Source organism: Mus pahari, chromosome 3 (genome assembly GCF_900095145.1).
Source record: "Mus pahari chromosome 3, PAHARI_EIJ_v1.1, whole genome shotgun sequence".
Taxonomy (NCBI): Eukaryota; Metazoa; Chordata; class Mammalia; order Rodentia; family Muridae; genus Mus; species Mus pahari.
Window position 1 is genome coordinate 17,405,466 of NC_034592.1, and position 8,832 is coordinate 17,414,297.

The 8,832-nt window shown below is 49.7% G+C and overlaps 1 protein-coding gene across 1 annotated transcript in view; it reads left to right on the forward strand.

Moving 5' to 3' along the window:
- Nucleotides 1–4,770: 4,770 nt before the first annotated feature.
- The window catches only part of Tbc1d13 (TBC1 domain family member 13), a 17,251-nt gene continuing 13,189 nt past the window's right edge, over nucleotides 4,771–8,832 (forward strand). The window contains exons 1-5 of the mRNA XM_021193129.1: nucleotides 4,771–4,943; nucleotides 5,834–5,907; nucleotides 7,440–7,480; nucleotides 7,861–7,922; nucleotides 8,010–8,109. Of these exons, the coding sequence (XP_021048788.1) occupies nucleotides 4,921–4,943; nucleotides 5,834–5,907; nucleotides 7,440–7,480; nucleotides 7,861–7,922; nucleotides 8,010–8,109 (300 nt within the window). The 5' untranslated portion in view covers nucleotides 4,771–4,920. The remainder of the gene's footprint in view (nucleotides 4,944–5,833; nucleotides 5,908–7,439; nucleotides 7,481–7,860; nucleotides 7,923–8,009; nucleotides 8,110–8,832) is intronic.

Genomic DNA, 8,832 nt, shown 5'->3' on the forward strand with positions numbered 1-8,832 from the left:
TGGCTCATAACCATCTGTAACAAGATCTGACGCCCTCTTCTGGAGTGTCTGAAGACAGCTACAGTGTACTTACATATAATAAATAAATAAATCTTTTAAAAAAAAAGAGATGTGGCCTTATTGGAGGAAGTATGTCATTGTGGAGGTGGGCTTAGAGGCCTTATATTTGCTCAAGTTAGGACCTACGTGTCTCAGTCTCCCACTGCCACCTGCTAATCAAAATGCAGAGTTCTCAGCTTCTCCAGCACCATGTCTGTCTGCACACTACCATGAAGATAACAGACAAAACCTCTGAATCTGTAAGCCAGCCTTGGTCATGGTGTCTTTTCACTGCAATAGAAGCCCTAAGACAGTGGTGTTATGGTGATTAATTTTGATTATCTAATAAATTAGAGTAAAAAACTTCTAAGGGCCCAGATTGTGGTGGCGCACGCCTTTAATCATCCCAGCCCTGGGGAGGTAGAGGCAGGCAGATCTCTTGAGTTTGAAGACAGCCTGATCTACAAAGCAAGTTGCAGGACTGCTAGGCCTGCACAGAGAAACACTATCTCAAGAAAACAAGAGAAGTAGAAGAAAAAAAGACAAAGACAAGAAAGGAAACTCCAGGCAGGTGTAGCAAGATGGTTCAGTGGTTAAGAGCACTTGTTGCTGTAGCAGAGGACCCCATTTTGGTTTCCAGGACCCATGTTGGGCAGCTCACAACTGCAATTTCAGATAGTTCCAGGGGATCCCACACCATCTTCTGGCCTCTGCGTGAATCTGCAAACATGTGGCATACATTCTCTCTCACACACACACTTATAAGGAGAATTAAAAATAAATCTGAAAAAAACCAAAAGCAACAGGCTGGAGAGATAGCTCGAAGGTTAAGAGTACCTGCTGCTGTGCTGGTGAGATGGCTCAGTGGTTAAGACCACCAACTGCTCTTCTGAAGGTCCTGAGTTCAATCCCCAGCAACCACATGGTGGCTCACAACCATCCTTAACAAAATCTGATGCCCTCTTCTGGAGTGTCTGAAGACAGCTGCTACAGTGTATTCACATATAATAAATAAATAAATAAATCTTAAAAAAAAAAAAAAAAAAAAAGAGTACCTGCTGCTGTTTCAGAGGTGTTAAGTTCAATTCCCAGCAACCACATGGTGGCTCACAACCATCTGTAATGAGATCTGGTGCCCTCTACTGGCCTTCAGGCATACATGCAGGCAGAACAAACACTATATGTAATAAACGAATCTTTAAAGAAGAAAAGCAACTCATAAGCCTTTCTAAGGCACACTTGTGGGTTTGTCTGTGAAGATGTTTCCTGAACTGTTAACTGACAAGGGGGAGATACACCCTGACTTTAGGCAGCAGTATTCTGTGGATGGAGTTCACCTGAGCTCCATCAATCTTCCTGCCTCTAGTTAGCCGTGACGTGAACTGAACTTCTTACTCTAAGCTCCCTGCCATGATGAACAGAACCTTCTGAATTCTTTTTTTTGTTTGTTTGTTTGTTTTGAGACAGGGTTTCTTTGTGTAGCCCTGGCTGTCCTGGAACTCACTTTGTAGACCAGGCTGGCCTCGAACTCAGAAATCCACCTGCCTCTGCCTCCTGAGTGCTGGGATTACCTTCTGAATTCTTGAGCTGAAATGACCCTCCCCTACGTTGTCTATGTCGGGTATTTTACCACAGTGATAAAAAGAAATGAATGCAGGTCTGGAGAGATGGCTCAGTCAGGAAGAACACTTGCTCTGTGGATAACCTGGCAAACCCACATCCAACACCCATGTAAAAAGTCAGGCATGGCTGGATATTGCCTGCAACTCTAGTATGGAGAGACCAGTGTGGATCCTGAGAGCTCACTGCACAGCCAGACTGGTTGGAAGCAGCTAAGTTCTGGTTAAGGGAGACACCTGTGTTAAGGCAGTAAGACCCATCATGGCTATGGTGATTTGAATGAGAATATCTCCCAAAGGCTTATGCTATTCAGGGAGGCTTAGGAGGTATGGCATCACTGGTGGAGAAAAGTCACTAGAGGCAGGCTCTGAGAGTTTAAAGATTCAAGCCACTTCTAATTTGCTCACTCTTGTTCTCTCTTCATTTTTTGTAGATTTACTTATTTTATTGTTTATGTGTTTGAGCATATGTGTATTATGTTCATGTCTGGTACCCTGGAGGGTGGTGTCAGCAGAAGGCTTCAGATCCCCTGGAACTGGAGTTACAGAGAGTTGCAAGCTGCCATGTGGTGCCAGGAATGGACCTATGGTCTCCGAAGAGCAGCAAGTGCACTTAACCGCCGAGCCACCGCCCCAGCCTTAATCTCTGTGCTTATGGCTCAAGATGTGAGCTGTCGCCTGCTGCTCCTGCCGCCAAGGCTGGCCTGCTGCTGCGCCTCCCTGCCACGATGGCTATGGACTGTGATCCCTTCGGAACCATAGTTCTAAAGAAACCTTATTTTCCCCTCTAGAACTTGTCTTGGTCATGGTTTTTCACAGCAAGAGAGAAGTGAAGAAGTTGGTATAAGTGGCCGGGCGTGGTGGCGCATGCCTTTAATCCCAGCACTCGGGAGGCAGAGGCAGGCGGATTTCTGAGTTTGAGGCCAGCCTGGTCTACAAAGTGAGTTCCAGGACAGCCAGGGCTATACAGAGAAACCCTGTCTCGAAAAACCAAAAAAAAAAAAAAAAGAAGTTGGTATAAGGATTGGCGTGTTGCTGCGAAAACCTGGCCATGTTTTTTGGAGGAATAAGAAAGGTTTTGGGACTTTGGACTAGAAAAGCATACACCTGCTTTACTGGCCAGCAGAGTCTTAGCAGACAGGAACATGAGAACAAGAGGAGTTGAAAAGTCACACTCTCGCTGGGCAGCGGTGGCACATGCCTTTAATCCCAGCACCCGGGAGGCAGAGGCAGGCAGATTTCAGAGTTCGAGGCCAGCCTGGTCTACAGAGTGAGTTCCAGGACAGCCAGGGCTACACAGAGAAACCCTGCCTCGAAACAAACAAACAAACAAATAAAGAAAAGTCACACTCTCCAACATTAAAGTCTTCAGTGGCTGTTGGGAAAAATTAAGAACTAAGTGCAGTTATGAATGTGTGTGTGTGTGTGTGTGTGTGTGTGTGTGTGTGGAAACTGAGGATTTCTGATATCTTTATTTTTCCTCCCCCTTTACTTTTAAATTTAATTTTAATATTTATTTATTTATTTTGAGGCAGGGTTTCTTTATGCTCTGGCTATTCTGGAACTCACTGGGTAGCCTGAGAATCGATCGACCTTGAACTCACAGAAATCCACTTGCCTCTGCCTCCCGAGTGCTGGGATTGAAGGTGTGCACCATTACGACCAGCTCTCTTTTTTCAATTAAAAAAAAATATTGTGTGTGTGTGTGTGTGTGTGTGGGGTGTGTGTGCTGAAGAAATAGTTCAGAAGTTAAGAGCTCTAGTTACTCTTTCTGAGGGTCTAGTTCATTTCCCAGCTCACAACTATCTACAACTCCAGTTCCACAGGGATCCAACACTTTTCTGACCTCCAGACAGGTAAGTGGTGCACAGACCTACATGCAGGCAAAGCATACACAGAATTTTGTGTGTGCAAATATGTGTAGCAGTAACGTGTGTGTGTGTGTGTGTGTGTGTGCACGCGTGTAGGGGGCCCTGACCTAAATGTCAGTTGGTTTCCTTGGTGGCTGTTCCCTTTATTCACTGACGCTAGTCCTGTGAGTTACAGCCTAAGCCTTGCACATTTCCACCCCTCTTGGCAGCTCTTTCATGAATTCTGTGGATCCAAACTCCAGACCTCACGCTCACACAAGCGCTTTATTCCCTGGGGCATCAACAGCGAATTCACTATGACCTTGAACTTCTGATCTTCCTGCTTCTGCCTCTCAAATGCTGGGATTACTGGCATGTTTCTCCAAATCCAGCTCCAGGGAGTGCTGATCCTGAAACCTGGCTTCGTGCTTGCTAGCCAAGCACTTTACCAACTGAGTTACACCCTCAGCTCCTGTTTTTCATTTTCTTTTCTTTTTTTTTTTTTTTTTTTTTTTTTTTTTTTTTTTTTTTTTTTTTTTTTTTTTTTTTTTTTTTGGTTTTTTTCGAGACAGGGTTTCTCTGTGTTGCCCTGGCTGTCCTGGAACTCACTCTGTAGACCAGGCTGGCCTTGAACTCAGAAGTCCACCTGCCTCTGCCTCCCAAGTGCTGGGATTAAAGGCGTGCGCCACCACGCCCGGCATTGTTTTTCATTTTCTATTGCATTGAAATTGTGCAATTACAGAAATTCTACTTGAGGATGGGGGGGGGGTGCGGGGTTGGGGAGGAGTTTCAAGACAGGGTTTCTCTGTGTGGCTCTTCCTGTCCAGGAACTCTGTAGGTCAGTCTGGCCTCGAGTTCAGATACTCCTGCCTCTAGCTCCCGAGTACTGGGATTAAAGGCGTGAGCTACCACCGCCAGGCTTGCCAGAATTCTAGTCTAGGAACTCCCAAAGTCAGGGAAAGCTTGAGCTGTACTCCTCCGTACTCACTGAGCAACAGGGTCATTTCCATAAGGACTCGACATTGAACGAGACCACACCGGGGACTGAGTCTAGTTCACCAAACTGCGCTGCAGTTAATGACAGGGAGTGAGAGAGGTTGACCAGCGTATTCAGTAGACAGAAGCTGAGGGCGGGAGACTCACAGCCAGCGGGATCTAGGGCCGTCCCGCTGTCCCGACGCTCAGCGGAGGAGGGTTTGCCCGGCCTTAAAGCAGCCCCGCGTCACGTGACCCCTGGGCGGACCCAGCGCGGCCCCGCCCCCGCGGAACGCGCACGCTCCAGGTTGTGCTTCCTGCCGGAGGCTTTTGCCCAGCGCCCCGTGTCCCCGGAGGGAGGGGGGCGGTGGCGGTGGCGGTGGCGGTGGCGGCCGCTGGGGCTGCAGAAGCAGCTCGGGAGTCCGGAAGTCAACACCATGTCGAGTCTGCACAAGAGCCGGTAAGGAGACCCGAGGTCACCACTGCACCCAGACCGCTCCGGCCGGGCTGGGCCTTCGCCCAGAGAGAGCTGCTCGGCGCATGTGCGGCCAGGGATAGCCCCCTCCCCCGGCGGCGAGCCCCCAGAGCCCACGTTACGGTCTCATTGCCTGTTTGGCAGAGGCGAGAAGCAGAGATGCTTCTCTTACCTCAGTGTCACCTTTCTTTCTCTCTCACTCGGGACCCCTTTCCCTAGGGTCTACTTCGTCCGGCCCCCTATTACCCTCCCCGCTTTCTCGCTCCAGGATCCGCACTCCCCCCCCCCCCCAAATGCCCCTGTCCCTGTGCTCCATGCTCATGAGAAACACCAGAGGACCCAGATTCTTCAGTCTGGCCTCTTAAATCCACCTCCTACCTCCACCCCAGGCACATCTTGCAGCGTCCGCTAAATTCTGGTCACTCCAGGACTAATATTTAGTCTTTTGTCTTTGCCTGAGGGCAGGCCCGAGAAGTCTGAGCCCCCTCCCCCTTACCCAGCCAAGAGCTTCCGGAGCGGTGGGGAGATTGTACAAGTCCGTTGTCTGTGGATCAAATTACTCCTGGCTGCACGAAGCTTGGTTGTGTGAATTCGGGTAGTGGTGTGCTGTGGGCTGGGCTTGGCCTCAGCAAGTGCCCAGGAAATGCCAGCTCGCTAACAGTGGAAAGTGCTTAATGTTAAGTTCTCACTTTAAACCCGTTTGATTAGAACACCTCTCATGGCTTTTCGTTGGCATGGCAGATCTTAGAGGAAGAAACTTGTATTGCCTACTTCCCTAAGCTGGTAGTTGGGGACTGTTGGGAGTGAAGGATCTTTGGGCTGCAAGACTGGCAGTTAAGCCTGTTACCTTGGCGTTTCCTTTTCTGCCCTTGAAGGATTGCAGATTTCCAGGATGTCCTGAAGGAGCCCTCCATTGTGTTGGAAAAGCTTCGAGAGCTCAGTTTTAGTGGTAAGATCCCTGGAAACCCGCCTGCCTGCATAGAGCTGGGCCTTAGTTAGGAGGGGGTGAATGATCCCCCCAAACCCCTTGAAGTGGCCTGAAGACTGCACCGGCGGTGACCCTTTGAGCCTAGGGAAGGCCTGTCATCGTTTCTCAGCTGGTTTCTTGGGTTAAGGAAGTTGCAGGCTGGTTCCCAGGTTCTCTACTTGGCTTTGGATCAGAGCTGAGAGTGACCTTTGGTTAGTGTTAAACCTCAAGCTGTAGAACACCAATTTTAAGGAATTGAACGTCGACCACATTTGACTTTGCCCTTCCCCATGGTTAATGTTCCAGCACAGAGATAGCTGGATTTTTACCCTGTCTGTAAAAACATTCCAAGATGTTTGTATAGCTCCTAAGGTATTGCTCAGCCTAGTAACTTTGCGAAGAATTTAAGTCGCCTGTGTCATGCAGATTGGGAGGGGGGGGTGATTGGCTCCAGGTCCCAGTGTCAGGGAAGCCACCCACCCTCAGAGCCCTTCTTGTGAACTCCTGACAGCATTGCAGAGGTTGGCCTTCCCATTCTGGAGTGGTGTCCAGGCCCTAGAGGGGAAGCTGCCTGTGCTGATGGTGCAGAGCTAGGACTGCACATCACACCTGGCTTAATACTGGTTGCTCTGTCTGCAGATCCGTTTCTCTATCTGTAAGTGAGGACGGTGCAGCTAAGCTTCCATACTTACTGGAGCTAACCTGGGAATGAAGTGAAATGGTGGTTATCTGGCACAGAGCTCTCAAGACAACCAATGTGGAGAAGACACAGAGCCATTGTTTATAAGGAGAGACACTAATGCCTTCCCAGCATAGCGATTCACACCTTTAATCTCAGAACAAGAGGTAGAGGCAGGTGAATCTTTGTGAGTTCAAGGCCAGCCTGGTGGTCTACAGAGTGAGTTCTAGCTCAGACAGGGCTACATAGTGAGACCCTGTCTCAAAAAATAAAATGAAAAGAGCCTGTGGCTGGGCATATAGCTCAGTTTATAAAGCGTTTGCCTAGCGCCACACTTTCCACTCTCAGCATCCTATATACGAGATGTGATGGCCAAACCCACTCGTAATCCTGCCACTGAAGAGGCTGAGGCAGGAGGATCCACAGTAGAACTTGGAGACTAGCATAGGCTATGAGACTCTGTCCCTCCTTGGAGACTAGCCTAGGCTATGAGACTCTGTCCCTCCTTGGAGACTAGCCTAGGCTATGAGACTCTGTCCCTCCCCTAAAAGAAGAGCCTGACTTTGAAAAAAGAGGTTAGTTGGTAAGGGCCCTTTGAAGGAGAAATAGTAAAGATGAGAAAGTTCTGAGTACAGACGCAGCTCCGGGCTTGGGGACAGGGCTGTAGACAGTGTAGAAGGTAGAGTTAGCATCTGCTTAGACATCTCTTTGGTGGAGAATGGTTCCTGAAGTGTTTCCTGCCCACTCCGCTCCCTGCCGGCTGGCTCCAAGGCATAGAGGTCTGGGGGGTTCTGGAACTCTGGCTTGGGGTGACCTTTGCCTGCTGTGTCCACAGGCATCCCCTGTGAGGGCGGACTGCGGTGCCTCTGCTGGAAGGTGGGTGTGCCTCGGGTGGGGCTTCTTGGTTCTGACTCCTTTGGGTCTTGCATGGACCTCTTCCTGGCCTCTCCTCTTTGCCATTTCCCTCGCTTGTCTGAAAGTTGTGGGGGTTTGTGTTCTCTTGGCTTCCCTCAGGGCTCCTTTGGGGATGGACTGCTTCTTTATGCCAGTAAAGATTTCCACTCATTGGTAACCCTCAGAGCTGAGGTGGTGGCAGCCTCTGTCCCGGGTTACCAGCCCGTCAGTACCAAGTTCTCTTCTCATCTAGAACAGTCTGCGGAAAGCAGAGGACGGGGCTGAACTGGGCTAGGAGGGGGGAGGCCACTGTCCGGGATGGGGACAGGCATGTCGCCAGAGCTGTGCTGTTCTCTGTGCAGATCCTCCTGAACTACCTCCCTCTGGAGAGAGCCTCGTGGACTTCCACCCTGGCCAAGCAGAGGTGAGACCTGTGATCAGGAGCAACGTCACACGTGAGTGCCTCTGCTGGGATCTCCAGGCAGCTTTTCTCTGCACGTCTCTCCTGCAGGGGGCTCTATTCACAGTTCCTGAGAGAGATGATTATCCAGCCTGGCATTGCCAAGGCCAACATGGGTGTATCCAGGGAGGATGTGACCTTTGAGGACCATGTAAGTAGGGTTTATGTAAGCATAGGTGGGGGCAGAGGCTTGGGTCAACCAGGACCCCTTGCTGGAGACAGGTACAGCCTGGCCTGCATTCCAGTGTGCGTTGTCCTCCCTTCTGCACCGGCTTGTCCCTGCTTGGAAACAATGGTGTCTCCCTGCTTACACTAGGCACAAGGGAACCACAGGAGCCCAGGCCTAGCTCATAACATAGGCAGTAACTATAGTCCTGAGAGTGCTGTGGGAGTAGCTCTGCACCAGGAGCTCTTCAGGCATGGTCTCTGGAAAGCTGACTAGTGAGTGAGAGTGTGTCTGTGTCTATCTGTTTCTGTCTGTCTGTGTGTCTGTCTCTGTGTGTGTGTCTGTTTGTCTGTGTCTGTCTGTCTGTCTGCCTCTGTCTGTCTGTCTGTCTGTCTGTCTTGGCTTTTATGAGACAGGGTTCTGTGTGTAAACCTGGCTGTCCTGGAATTTGCCTCAGACCACTTGCCTCTGCCTCCTGAGCTCTGAGATTTAAGATGTGCATCACCAACCACCACTTGGCTTGTTTTTGTTTATTATTGCCACCATGCCCGGCAATAATTTTTAAAATTAGCCTTTTATTTAAAAAAAAAAAACAAAAACAGCTGGGTGGTGGTGGTGCACGCCTTTAATCCCAGCACTTGGGAGGCAGAGGCAGGTGGATTTCTGAGTTCAAGGCCAGCCTGGTCTACAAAGTGAGTTCCAGGACAG